Source organism: Podarcis melisellensis, assembly GCF_964234715.1.
Source record: "Podarcis melisellensis genome assembly, chromosome: 6".
Classification (NCBI taxonomy): domain Eukaryota; kingdom Metazoa; phylum Chordata; class Lepidosauria; order Squamata; family Lacertidae; genus Podarcis; species Podarcis melisellensis.
The window spans coordinates 7,247,118-7,262,131 of NC_138538.1; the positions used below are offsets into that span (position 1 = coordinate 7,247,118).

At 45.2% G+C, this 15,014-nt stretch overlaps 1 protein-coding gene across 4 annotated transcripts in view; it reads left to right on the forward strand.

The window, feature by feature from the left end:
* Window positions 1-15,014, forward strand: part of MYT1 (myelin transcription factor 1) — a 166,964-nt gene that overhangs the window by 70,030 nt on the left and 81,920 nt on the right. For all 4 annotated transcript variants that reach the window (XM_081916679.1, XM_081916678.1, XM_081916680.1 and 1 more), the window contains exons 3-4: window positions 7,655-7,709; window positions 10,308-10,338. In XM_081916679.1, the coding sequence (XP_081772805.1) occupies window positions 7,655-7,709; window positions 10,308-10,338 (86 nt within the window). The remainder of the gene's footprint in view (window positions 1-7,654; window positions 7,710-10,307; window positions 10,339-15,014) is intronic.

The following is a 15,014-nucleotide window of genomic DNA, read 5'->3' on the forward strand; positions in this document are numbered from 1 at the left end:
GGGGAGGGAATGAGAAACCAAATCTGACAGTTTAGCCCATCCTTGTCCTCTTCTCATCAAAAGCAGGCTTCTTCATCGCAAACAATTGGAAGCTCTGTGCGCGCCAGAAGACTGTGCATTATTGTGCCTCAGCAGCCTTGCGCTTGAATGCCAGCCCCACAAATTGAGACGATGGAAGCATTATAATGTCAGGCACAACGCCATGTAGCAGGTTTTCCAATCCGCTTCCCTCGCAACGGAGCAAAAGCTCTCCTGGTCGCACGTAGTTAAATGTTTCATTTGCGCCCTTCATTTCTGCAAATGAAAAGTGACAACCCGGCTTCGTTAGGCTGTTTATTACACAGCGGTAATTTTTAATTTGGGGCCTTTGGAGGCGAGAACAGCAATCTCTGGTGCACACACACACACACACACAAAGAAATGTCAAGAGAAATTCTCCAAAGATGTAAAGCTGGGGATACCATGTTTGTTGCTTAGTCTACGGAACTGTAAGAGAAGCAGCTGGGGAGGAGGAGGGGCATAAGTTGAAACAGCACACTCCTAGTTAATTCAGCTGCGAATGAGACTTGGGATGGGTGGGATGTCAGGAGAACTTAAACAGAGCAGCTGGGAGGGCCCTAAAGGAAAAAAGTGGAGGCAGGGGAGAATTCGGAGATGTCTGAGGAATGTGTAGCTTGGAGCTCTGCTACTTGATGTACCAGCTACAGAGCAAAACACAGGCAGTGCTTTTGCAAAGGCATACATTTAAAGCTGAGACGTGGGTGGCACTGTGGGTAAAACCTCAGTGCCTAGGACTTGCCGATCGTATGGTTGGCGGTTCGAATCCCCACGGCGGGGTGAGCTCCTGTCTTTCGGTCCCAGCTTCTGTCAACCTAACAGTTCGAAAGCACCCCTAAGTGCAAGTAGATAAATAGGTACCGCTTTATAGCGGGAAGGTAAACGGCGTTTCCGTGTGCTGCGCTGGTGCAGGCTCGCCAGAGCAGCTTCGTCACGCTGGCCACGTGACCCGGAAGTGTCTCCAGACATCGCTGGCCCCCGGCCTCTTAAGTTAGATGGGCGCACAACCCTAGAGTCGGACACAACTGGCCTGTACGGGCAGGGGTACCTTTACCTTTAGCTTTACATTTAAAGCTAGTAGTCTTCCTGCTTCCACTGGTCCCTGTTTTGTTCCCCTGGGCTCTGCACAACCAAGAGGCAGACTTTGGAGCCGGGGTTCTTTCTCCCTCTACAACTTCCATCTTCCCTGACCATTGGCTAGGCTGACCTAGGATGAGGGAAGTTGAAGTTCAAGAACTTCTTGAAGGCAGCACACTAGCTAACCCCTGAAGTAGGAAATCTTTCCCTACCACTTGGTGGCTGATAGATGATGATGATGATTTATTTCTACCCCGCCCATCTGGCTGGGTTTCCTCAGCCACTCTGGGCTGCTTCCAACAAAAGATAAAAAAATACATTAAAACATCAGTCACTAAAAACTTCCCTAAAGTACTTTGGTTGAAGCATGAAGGAAATTTGCTCTCCTGTTATGTAGATAGGATATCCCAATAAATATCACATATGGTGTCCTGTTGTTGGTTTTTTTGGTAGGGTGGGGGGGTTATAGAATTAGTGGGGTTGCGGCTGGCGGTTCGAATCCCCGCGACGGGATGAGCTCCTGTTGCTCGGTCCCTGCTTCTGCCAACCTAGCAGTTTGGAAGCACATCAAAGTGCAAGTAGATAAATAGGTACCGCTCTGGCGGGAAGGTAAACGGCGTTTCTGTGCGCTGCTCTGGTTTGCCAGAAGCAGTTTAGTCATGCTGGCCACATGACCCAGAAGCTGTACGCCAGCTCCCTTGGCCAATAAAGCGAGATGAGCGCCACAACCCCAGAGTTGGCCACGACTGGACCTAATGGTCAGGGGTCCCTTTACCTTTAATAGTTCTCCTCATAGTCTTTCTTGCAACGTTTCAAATAGCCATCCTTACAAAACTTCTTGCAATCCTACTGGCGTAATCTGTTCATTACAATGACTTTTCAAATAGTTCGTATATTTACTCCAGTCTTCTAAGAATCTCTGGTCCCTTCTCTGAAACCCCACAGAGCTGCTTCTAGTCAATGTCAACCAGAAGTAGTCAGAGATTCCACGTTGACTACTTCTAGTTGACACTGACTAGTAGCAGCTCTGGGGGGTTTCAGAGAAGGGGTATTCACGGCCATACATAAAATTGCCAGGGATTGAACCTGAGACATTCTGCATGCAGAGCAGATGTTCTGCCACTGAGCTGTGGCCTGCCTACTTAGTTGCATGAGTACAGCTACAGTGAATTGGTGAGCAAGAAAGACAGGGGGGAAATAAGATAAAAATAAGATAAAAGTGCTTCCCTTGCCAAAGACTGGAACTAAGGAGGTTCCTTGAAAAGTTGAGGACGGCTCAGGGGCACACCCTACAAGTGGGGAAGCCATCTCAAATCACTCATGGCAGAAAAGATTTAGCTACCTTCTGCGCCATCACAAAAACGTTGGGAATCTAAATGCAACGCTGCCCCCCTCCACGCACAGAGGCAAATACTGTCTCTCTTCCTTTCTTTCCGAGAGGCCAAGGGAATAAGTGCTTTCTTAGTGGTTGTTTCCTTTCATCGTTTCTAAATTACGAATGGGGAAAGGTGATGTAGAAAAGCGAAAGAAGAAAGTCACAGCTGTTGTTGTTCATCAAGAGGCATCCATAGTCAGCATGCAGCTCGCATTGTGTTTTCTGCAACCTTTTCTGTTTTCAGGATGGTATTTTTTTCCCCCTTTTTCGTTTCTTTTCAAACAAAAATAATTTATCTGCATGGAACCCAAATTGCTAAGGCATGCTTGAAAACCAGCAGAACGTTTGCCAATTTCCCTGGGAAAGGTGACAAAATAAAAGTGAGGGGTGGGGGGAGGGAGGGAGGGAGAGAGAGAGAGAGAGAGAGAAAGCCACGCTAGATTTCATTTCAGCAAAAACACACACAGCCGTCCAGCAATCAAAAATATTAATTCTATTGTGAGGCGTGCATCGGAAGGCATTAACTCTGGCGAACACCAGGAACGGCATATTTGAAAGGCTCGTAAATGTAATGAAGTCCTTTTGACACCTGCTCCTCTCCGCACTTTAAATGTGAGCCATCGGTCCGGAGGGAATCAAGGCTTTAAAAATAGAAATTATAGTAATTGTCTTCTTGGGTTATTGGGAAGGTTGTAATAAACACGAGGCTCATAAGGCGATGGGGCGGCAAGAGCGTGGATGACAGGATGCATAAATTACCCCCTTTTTTTATTTCTTTCCCCTCCCCCCCCCTTCCAGTGGCCCCCTCCAGCAAATCACACAGTATAAATCATTGTACGTTAGCGCTACATTACTGCAAGGGGAAATAATATGCATGGAAATTCCATCTGAGATATTCGGTTCACAGACGAGACTTCAGGGCGCTTTTGTCATCCTTCAGCATTTTAAACAAAACAACTCGGAACAACTCCTGGTGAGGAGCAACCTTCCGTTGCCCAGCTCAGAAGAAGAGTGCAGGGGGGAAAAGGAATATGCGGGGGGTGAGGAACTCTGGCTGCAGATCCACACTGCAGACTGGTACCCGTTTAATACCGGTTTAAACATCATGGCTTCATCCAAAGAAGGCTGGGGGTTGTAGCTTGCTGGGAGCAGCTCTGTTCGAGACCCCCTAGGCCTTCCTGCAGACAGACTTGCAGTGCCCAGGAGTCTCCAAGGAGGGGGAAATCAAACCAGTTTTAATTCTGCGCCGTGCAATCCAAAGAAGTCCACATTTAAGAACAGCCTCCTTCCACCTCCCTCCTTCACTGAAGAACAACAGATCACAGCACGTGTCTGGCAACTGGCGTGTACTCATGACTCTTTGCCAATGAGAAAGCAGTACGCTTTGTTTGCATCCGACACTCTGCCAGAGAAGGGACAGAGAAGGGAAACAGCATGTGCTGTTCGATGCAGTTCGTGTTCCAGCTGCTGCCTTCGGCCCTACAAAACCCCCCCACCCTTATCTCCTCCTCCTTAATTTCATTCCATGGCATCTTCCATTCCACCACCCCCCTTTCTTTCCCTTTTTGGCTTCTTCCCATCACACTAAGGATATTGCCGGCCTATGATAGCCGGTCAATGCTTTCCATGAAACGTTGAGCCTGGGATGTGTGCGTGCTGAAGCCTTTCTTGGCAACCTAACCCAATCTATTCTAGGCTTTCATTTCTCTGGGGAATTTCATTTCCTCCTGTGGGAGGGGGCCATAGTTCATAATAATAATGATAATAATTTATTATTTATACCCCACCCATCTGGCTGAGTTTACCCAGCCACTCTGGGCGGCTCCCAATCAAGTATTAAAAACAATACAGCATTAAATATTTAAAACTTCCCTGAACAGGGCTGCCTTCAGATGTCTTTTAAAGATTGGATAGCTACTTATTTCCTTCACATCTGAAGGGAGGGCGTTCTACAGGGCGGGTGTCACTACCGAGAAGGCCCTCTGTCTGGTTCCCTGTAACCTCACTTCTCACAATGAGGAAACCGCCAGAAGGTCCTCAGCGCTGGATCTCAGTGTCCAGGCTGAATGATGGGGGTGGAGACTCTCCTTCAGGTATACAGGACCGAGGCCGTTTAGGGCTTTAAAGGTCAGCACCAACACTTTGAATTGTGCTCGGAAACGTGCTGGAAGCCAATGCAGATCTCTCAGAACCGGTGTTATGTGGTCCCGGCAGCCACTCCCAGTCCCCAGTCTAGCTGCCGCATTCTGGATTAATTGCAGTTTCCGGGTCACCTTCAAAGGTAGCCCCACGTAGAGAGTGTTGCAGTAGTCCAAGCGGGAGATAACCAGAGCATGCACCACCCTGGAGAGACACTCTGAGGGCAGGTAGGGTCTCAGCCTGCATACCAGGTGGAGCTGGTAGACAGCTGCCCTGGAAACAGAATTAACCTGTGCCTCCATGGACAGCTGTGAGTCCAGAATGACTCCCAGGCTGCGCACCTGGTCCTTCAGGGGCACAGTTACCCCATTCAGGACCAGGGAATCCCCCACACCTGCCTGCCCCCTGTCCCCCCAAAACAGTACTTCTGTCTTGTCAGGATTCAACCTCAATCTGTTAGCCGCCATCTATCCTCCAACTGCCTCCAGGCACTCCAGTTCAGTGGTAGAGTGCCTGCTCTGGGCCAAGAAGGTCCCAGTTTCAATCTGTAGCATCTCAAGGCAGAATCCTGGGCATAGCCAGGAGAGCAGGAGGGCAGTTGCCACCGCCCCATAAAGTAAATAAATAAAAATTACTTAACTAACTGGCCAGTTGCATTGCAGATAACTCGGTTCTGTCCCGTCCCCCAGCATAAAGCCTGCCCCCCATTAATCCTGGCTACACCCATGGGTAGATTCCTGCCTGAAATGATGGAGAACAGCTGCCAGTCGGTGTAGACCAGTGTGTTTCAACCCGGGGTCTCTGGCTGGTTTTGGACTGCCAATCCCATCATCCCTGACCATTGGTCTTGCTAGGGATGATGGGAGTTGTAGTCCAAAAACATCTGGAGACCCAAGGTTGGAAAAGACTATACTGAGCTAAAGGAACAAATTGTGTGACTTGATATAAGGCAGCTTCCTGTGTTCTACACACACACACACACACACACTCCAGATGTGTCAAATCATACAGCCATAGCAATGGAGTGTTTCATGACAAGGTTAGCTAAGCTATCAGGTAAGTTCTCAGGAGTGTCCTTGCAAATAGCTATGCTTAACCTATTCAACCAACCTTTGCAAATATTCTAAACTTTTCAAATGTTGACCTTCAAATCTGAAATTGATATATGCTTTTCGACTGCAAATTTCTACCCCATCCTTCAAAATTTGTGTGAGTTTTCTTGGTTATTTGTTGGCGTTCCTTGGTTGTTTTGATTTTGCAGGCGTGAAGTGTGAGATCTGTCAACTATCAAATGCAAAATTGCCTCACACATCTGTTCTCAATTACGGTCAAAGGTCCATTGTCCTGGTGGGTGAAGTCTTGCTCACACCCTCCTTCTGACAGGAAGTCTCACTTCCATCCTTTCAAGATGGAATCTCCCTCTTTAACTCACAGAAGTTATTGTTGACTCGCAGAAATAATATTGAAATCAAATATCAAAGTCAAACACCAAGTGTTGAAATTAAATCTTTGGGTGTCAAAGGCATATATCAAATATTTGGTGAATAATCTGTGTATTTGGAGAGTAAATTCACTGCAGCTTTCTGTTGACAGCGATTTGTCAGGATTTCTTTCGGTATGAGTTGTCCTACCTTTGGGCTGGGGGTGGAGACCAAAAGATGGTAAAATATCTTATTGGTTCCAAGTTGGGCCTGCATTTCAGCTAGTAGATAGATCTATGTGACCTTACAGTGAATATGCTAATAGTTTCTGAGATTTTGTGATGTCTGTGTAACATAACCAACCGTCAGCTGCCCCAGAAAACGTGGCTCTAGACTCCTGAACTGCACACTGCGATATAGTTATGCTTAATTAATAAATGTACTCCCAGCACTTGGAAGTTACAAATATTATTTATTCATGATGCTGTTCCTTGCTGAGCATCATGTTTGATGTCCCAAAATTAGAGAGGATATTTGAATGGATCGGCCTCTCTCGGTAAAATTTCACTCTGTGCAACCTTAATTGTCTGCTGGCTATAAAGGTCTGCAGAAAATCTGAAAGCGTGCTATCACTTTTCTGGCCCACACTTTAATAGCTGAACAGAAAGAACCAAAGCAAATGTTCTTTCAAAGAAACCCAGTGAAATTTCTGTCAAGGGGAGTGCGATGACTCATTCACACAACCATTCCCCCCCCCCAGCCTGGTGGATTTTATTTGAGTTGGCATTATCTATCACATCCTGAACTTACATGGTTGCTGCATTTTGTCTCCATAACCAGAACATTATTTTGTTCGGTTTGTTTTTTTAGTTTCTAATCTGCATCTATGTGAGAGCATATCCAAGAAAATAGATGCAAACCTTATACAGTGGTACCTCGGGTTAAGTACTTAATTCATTCTGGAGGTCCGCACTTAACCTGAAACTGTTCTTAACCTGAAGCACCACTTTAGCTAATGGGGCCTCCTGCTGCTGCCGCACCACCGGAGCACAATTTCTGTTCTCACCCTGAAGCAACGTTCTGGACCTGAAGCACTATTTCTGGGTTAGCGGAGTCTGTAACCTGAAGCATATGTAACCTGAAGCGTATGTAACCTGAAGCGTATGTAACCCGAGGTACCACTGTACAGCAAAAGGTCCAGAAGGAAACAGATGCCGAAACATCTCAAAATGTAGTCTAATGGATGCAAGTTTGTCCCACCTCACCCCAGTTTGTGACACTATGGTTGAGACAACCAGAACATCATGGTAAACCTGTTCACACTCATGGCTTGCCATGTAAAGACGTCCCTTCACCCTCATGTGCCAAACTGAGCCACTGCTTTGCTCCTGTGACATTCTGCCCAAGTGGTGGTCTTCTTGTTTATCAGCCATGAATGGAGGCAGTTTCCCAGACAGCTCGTGTCTTAGATCTTTTCCGCTTGCCTTTGTGCAATCCAAGCTCATGGTTTCCAGGGGCACATTAGCTTTGATTGCAAATTGTTTTCATTAAATAAAATGTTAATTCTGTTGTTGTTTGATTCCAGATGAGTTTAGAGAATGACGATAAGCGAGCACGTACACGATCAAAGGCAATCAGAGGTGAGCACTTTGTGGAATTATGCGCTCTGGCAGTTAAACCTGGCTCTGTGGCTCTGTGTGGTTCATCAAAATGCTTCTGTCTCTGAGGCCAACAATCTTGATCTTTTTCTCTCTGTGTGTATGTGTTTAAACGCTGCACACACATACCCTCCTCAACTTTTCCCAGGAGATCTCTTCAGAGAGTGACTCACAGGGACACTCAAAACATTTTCAATCCGCATTCTGATTTCCCTTCTCCCTTCCCTCTCCCTTCTTTTAAAAAACAGCCTCGCATGCTTTGCTTCATAGAAATCTTGATAGCTTCAGATCACTTTTATCACATGTGCTCGGCCGGAGGCTTTGAAGTCATACATCTGAGAAAGCCAGAGAGAGACTGTGCATGTTGCAGAAGCAAACAAGGCTGATGTGGTGGGAATTTGAAGACAAATGACTTGATAATTTGAGGCCTGATTGCTATTTATTTTCCGACTTTGAAAGCAAAAATGCCTTCGTGTATTTCACCTGGCAGAGGGAAGAAATTCTGGCAAATAAAACAGGGTTGCCACATCATTGCCTTGAGCAAATTAATTGGTTTCTCATTTCTGAGTGAATTGTTCATTGTGTGTGTCTACATTAGGGAGAATATCAGCTGAGTGGTATATGTGCATAATAACCAGCCATTGTACACATTCACCAAGCCTCATGGAGAATGTGCACAAAATCTGTCCTTAAAGATGGAACTGTACGCATTTCCTAGTCCATATACACAATTTTGAATAGGGCTTGGAGATTATGCATGTATGGACTGGATTTTATACAATAGCCAGTCATTATTCATAATCCCCAGTCAGCTTTGGGGAATGTGCAAAACTAGCCTGCATTCTGTACATTTTTCAGGCAATATGCACATTCTCAAGTCAGTATGCATAGTCTCTAAAACCATGCCTTTCTCCACTATCTCTAGTTCAGAAGTCGACCTCATGGGCTGCTTCTGACTCACTGCCTAATTTTATGTGGCCCACAACACATCCTTGCACTGAACAGCTGAACAGTGGGGGGGAAGGGTGGGGCTCCAGGAAAAGAGTATATTTTTTCTGCAGGCCAGACTCATTTTCACCCCTCAGCTGTTCCTCAGTCAACTGAGAAGCACAATGGAATCACAGAGAGAAGAAAGCCTCCTTCCCATGATGCACCATAGCAGCATGGCACAAAGGGGCATGGGTGGCACTGTGGTCTAAACCACTGAGCCTCTTGGGCTTCCCTATCAGAAGGTCAGCAGTTTGAATCCCTGCAATGGGGTGAGTTCCCGTTGCTCTGTCCCAGCTCCTGCCAACCTAGCAGTTTGAAAGCACACCAGTGCAAGTAGATAAATAGGTACCTCTCCAGCAGGAAGGTAAACAGTGTTTCCATGCACTCTAGTTTCCGTCACGGTGTTCTGTTGTGCCAAAACTGGTTTAATCATACTGGCCACATGACCCAGAAAGCTGTCTGTGGACAAACGCCGGCTCCCTCAGTCTGAAACCAAAATGAGTGCCGCAACCCCATAGTCGCCTTTGACTGGACTTAACTGTCCAGGGGTCCTTTACCTTTTTATATAGCAGCATGGAGTCAATCATCACGGGACACTCACAGGAGGGAAGAGTTAGCTAACTGAGCAAGTTAGCAGTCTCTGTACTGTAATTGCAAGATATGTTCCTCAAAAGCCAGCTGTAAGTCTCGATTCCAGTGTAAGGTCTCCTGCATAAGATGTAGGATAACTTAGTTGTGTCATGGTATCATCACATTTTCCTACACACAAACCCCACCCAGAAGCAGCCAATGACAGAGATAATTATGAGATAAGTGACCCTATATATAACAGGGGAGGAAATGTAGAGCCCGTGCTATGCAAGCAGAAAGTCACGGGTTCAATTTCTTGCATCTCCCGTTGGAATTAATCAAGTAACAAATAATGGGAAGGTTCTCAGACTGAGATTCTGGAGACCTGCTGCTAATTACACAGAAAACTGTTGACAGCCACGTTGGTCTGTTATGGCAGGAAACCCAAATGCCCTAGTAGGGTCATACTTTTTTAGGGCCAACCACAGTGTCCAGGTCATCAGCAAGTTATTGTGTTGCCCGGAACTGTTCTTCAGTCTAGATGTTTAAAAAATAGAGGGAGGTGAGAAACTGGGGTGGGGTGTAGGGCATGGTATTAAAGCCCTGAAGTCTGAAGGAGTTAATGGTCATAAAATGGAGTCGGTGGGAATTATGCCGATTTAATTAGACTAGCCACTCATAGGTGATAAACAGATTGCACTAAGGGTAGACAATACTGGTTAGATCAGAGTTCTTCAATATTGGGTCTCCATATGTTCTTCGATTGCAACTCCCAGCATTCCTGGTCTTTGGCTAGGGGTGTTGAAAGTTATAGTCCAACAAAATCTGGAGATCCTGGGTCAAAAAACACTAAACTAGATGGATCAATGGTCCGATTCAGTATAAGGTGGTTTCATATAACGGGAGTGTTGTTTTCGGTGGCTAGTTCCACCTGTAGAAATTGCCAGAAGGGTGACATCTTGTGTGACTTTTCTTTTTTCTGCTTTGTTTTCTTTTCTTCTTCTCCGTCTTTCTCCACAGTGCCTACAGAACTCATTGGCCAGGAGGTGAGGTAAGGAAATTTTCTTCTCAGCAACTCAGGGCTGATTCACATGTGCGTGTATCTCACCCAATTAACAACAACGATTTTATTATTTATAATTTATTTATATATGACTCTGAGTTAAATGTGTGCGCTGTTCCCCTCGAGAATTATTGTGTCTGAGATGATGTGAGCTGATATGGAAACTCAGCAATCTATGGTGTGGGATAGCTCTCTCACAAATGCCACGAATCATCACTTGGTGTTGCTTGAAGGCAACTTTCATTTGGTCAGGGAAAACAGGCTGCCACTTTTTAAATAGGAGATCAACCAATTGGGATTTTAAGGGGTACGTGTTGACTATGTACACACACACACACACACACAAATATACAGCAAAAGAAACAAATTATGACTTCAAACTAAAACAATGCCAAGGAAGCTCATTTGCATCCACTGACAAATAAAGATCTAATCATCAATGCTTTTCAGTCCAATCAATTTCTTTTTAATATAATAGTTTTTATTAAGTTTTCAATTTGACATTTCAAAATAAACATTTGACAAACTTTAAAATATCCAGTGACTTCCCTTCTTCTCCTTCCATAGTTCATTTTACATATCATACGTTCCTGCACATTTTACCGTAACCATTCAGATCAGTTTTCCACTTTTACATCAATCAAATATTATTTACACTGTTGAATTTATCGTAGTGCTGCCAGCATTTTCAGCTGTGTACAGTTATACTCCATATAGTCAATAAATGCTTTCCACTCTTCTTTAAATATATGTTCTTCTTGCTCTCTTATTCTATGTGTTAAATCTGCAAATTCTGCAAATTCTGACAACTTAAGGTGCCAATCCTCTTTAGTTGGGACCTCACTCACTTTCCATTTTGGGGCTAACAAAACATGTGTCACAGTTGTTGCACACATAAATAAACTTTTCTGACACCTAGGAATTTCTGTCTGGGTTATTCCCAATAAAAAGGACTCTGGTGGGGGTTTTTTTTGGGGGGGGTGTAATTTTAAACATTTTTTTCCAACTCATTTTTTTCAAACCATTTCCCAATATACTTTTACCTTTTCATATGTCCACCACATATGAAAAAAAGGTTCCCTCGACTTCTTAGATCTAAGCCAACCTACTCAGAGTTAAATACCATCTAGGGATCATTTTTAATTCTCTTTCAATGAGTAACGTGCAGTAAATTTCAAGTCACTTTTCCAAAGTTTCTCCCAGAGGTTGAAATCTATATAGTGTCCTATATCTATTGCCCAGTGTGTCACTGAAGCTTTCACAAGCTCATCTTTTGTTTCCCATTCTAATAAAAATTTACACATTTTAGGCTTAAGTTTATCCTTATTTTATAAAAGTTATTTTTCAAATTGTGAGCTTTGGTCCAAAAATCCATTTTTAAAATCTAATTGAAATATATTGTATATCTGGTGATATTGTAGCCGATCCGTAACTTGGTGCCTTACATTTTCCATTGGTTTCAGTTTGGGTTCTTCCCCTGTAAAATCCAGCAGTTCCCTGTAGGTCGCCCACTGTCTATGCATACTAACTCTCTTAATTGTAATTGCCTCGGTAGGAGATAGCCATAAAGGTGTTTTTATTTCCAGCAGATTCTTATATTTCTCCCAGACTCTATACAGATTCTGGTGCCCTGGTGCGATGTGCCACTAAGCCCTATGGGAAAGACGGCTCTGCCCTCATAGTCCCTTCCAACTCTATAACTCTACAATTCTAGGTGGACAAGTCAGTTTAGGGCAGCTTCCTACGTTTCTATATTCTTCCTGTGCTCCTCAAGCTGATCACGCATTGAGCAGCTTTAATTTCTGAAGCAGGAGGGGCACATGGTTATCCAGAAAAGGCCTTGGTGGATAAAAGGTGCCAAGCTCTGCTATCGCCCAGCCAGCCCCAAGGGGAAGCTGTCGCCTCTTCCTCGCTGTTCGGGTGGCCAACTGCTCATCTGAGTATTAGCCTTTCACAACCTGAGGCTGAATTGTTTGGTGCTCGATAGCATTACCCGCACTCACCAGGGGCAGCACGGGAGAAACGGAAGCAGCCCTTGAAGAACTTAACACAGACCTGAACTCGAGAGCATACAAATTATAGGCTCACAAAGCCACTGAGCACTATTAGAAGCACACCGAGTGCGAAGGTTCAAGTGAGAAGAGCTCCGTAAGCACAGCACAAATGATACAGGCTGTCTTTCCTCTCCCCTTTTGATTAGAACGCTTCCTGCATCAAAGAGTAATTGGACCTTATGTGACCCAGCTTCCTAGGGTGTTTCTGCTCTGAGAGCCTGCTGTTTCTCTCTCAAAATACTGGGTTAGAGAGCGGCAGGCGTACCACTTGCCTACGTTTTATTGCTGAACACATGAGTGGAGGTGGTAATTGAAGCTGGCGACATATTTAAGGGGCAGCTCGGAGGGCCTGCACACAGCCATCACTGCAGCTGTCCTCTAATTGCCTGATTAACTGGACGATTAATCGACTAATTGAAGCCCAGGCTGTGTCTGCATGACAAAAGGAGAGGAGGCCATGGTAAAATAAATTAGCAGTCTTCCAAGAAGTAAGGGAGAAATATCCAATGGGTGATGGATGTGAGTGCTCTTGTAGGGCAAGGAGGAAGATGGTCTAGGCGTGCAGCAGAATGAGGGGAGTAGAATCCCAAGGTGTTGGGGAAGACTAAGCAAAGTGCCATTTTTGAAGGCTCCCCTACGATGGACAGAATAGGTTTCTTTTTATGGAGACACAACTGCATGTGTATTGGGAGCACAGAGGTGGTTCCTGTCCTGGAGAGTGGCAAAACCTGGAGGTCACGTGGTGATTTTATTTTATTTTTAATAAGATCTCCAGCCACAATCATGCCCAAGTTGGGTGCAAAACAATAGTTCAACAATGCAAATGCCTTTTCACTGGTAGCTTCAACAGGTTCACAGGAAGAATGAGTATTGTTCTCAGAATTAGAACAGTGTCTGGTTTGTAGAAAACAAATGCACAGATGAAGATATAATGTGAAACTTCAGGCCCATGAAACCCCCTACATTTTCTTCAGCTTACAGACATTTCTACGTGTTATGAGAAAATTTTCCATTCATTTCTTGGAAGCCAGGACTGGAAATGGAGCAGCTCTGCCTAGCCAGGAAATCTGGCTGTGATCCTGCCTCCAAGTCCTACTTTAGTTGATCACCAATGCAAAACTATCGCCCTCTTTCCCAGGTGCCTTCCAAATGGACTTACTATTTTTGCACTGGAGCCCAGACTCAGGTGCTCTCCCCTACGGGAGGATGAGGTAGTTATGGGGAGAGAGAGTTGAGATTGGGCCCTGTGGACTATAGCCTGCCCTCTTTCCTTCAGCTCCCCAATGTAAGACTTAATTCATTCCCCAAAGACCACAGCAAACCCTAGAGACTTTATATGAAAATAAAAAGCAGGGTTTTTCCCGCCTGCTTTTGTTCATTCAGTTCAAGTCACAATGTAGTGAAACAAAAGCCCCTTTTGCTTGTTCCACTGGAAGCACTTACAGAGAAAGCTGGATCACAGCTGCTGCCCCCGTCATACATGCATTCATGCGAAGGTCCCAAATTACCAATGAATGTACTTAATGTATGTATGTTACCTTTGCCCATGCAACTGCAGACCCTTAAATAGGCAAGTTGAATGACTGTCTGGACAGTGCCTATAAATGTACAGTTTATATGCATGCAAACTTCAGCCAGATGTGCACGGTCAGCAGCAGCAAGCAGATGTGATCTCCATTTGTATACGCCAGGGGTCAGCAAACTTTTTCAGCAGGGGGCCAGTCCACTGTCCCTCAGACCTTGTGGGGGGCCGGACTAGATTTTGAAGGGGTGGGGAATGAACAAATTCCTATGCCCCACAAATAACCCAAAGATGCATTTTAAATAAAAGCACACATTCTACTCATGTAAAAACACCAGGCAGGCCCCACAAATAACCCAGAGATGCATTTTAAATAAAAGCACACATTCTACTCATGTCAAAACATGCTGATTCCCGGACCATCCACGGGCTGGATTGCGAAGGCAATTGGGCCGGATCCTGCCCCAGGCCTTAGTTTGCCTACCCATGGTATACGCATTGCCCTTGTTTACACATGATGCTAAACCATGCTGGACTAGATGGGCTATTGGCCTGAGTTATGTTCTTAACTCATGGTTTGCTAAACAAAGCATGTCTTAGTGTTATGTGAGAAGAAGAAGAAGAAGAAGAAGAGTTTGGATTTGATATCCCGCTTTATCACTACCCTAAGGAGTCTCAAAGCGGCTAACATTCTCCTTTCCCTTCCTCCCCCACAACAAACACTCTGTGAGGTGAGTGGGGCTGAGAGACTTCAGAGAAGTGTGACTAGCCCAAGGTCACCCAGCAGCTGCATGTGGAGGAGTGGGGAATCGAACCCAGTTCACCAGATTACGAGTCCACCACTCTAACCACTACACCACACTGGCTCTCAACCAGAACCAGGTCATTCTGTTGAACATGTGACAGAGGCTCAAATTCACCATTCTTGAAGCATGCAGTAGACTTCAGACTTGCCTCCCTCTTCTTCAAAGCGGCCACAAACATAAGCTTTTAATTCAGGTGAGCCACAGCTGATATCACCCAGAAGCTCAGGGTCCCAGGGTCCAGCTACTTTTAGTGTGTCAGGGGCAGCCTATTATGCTGCAATC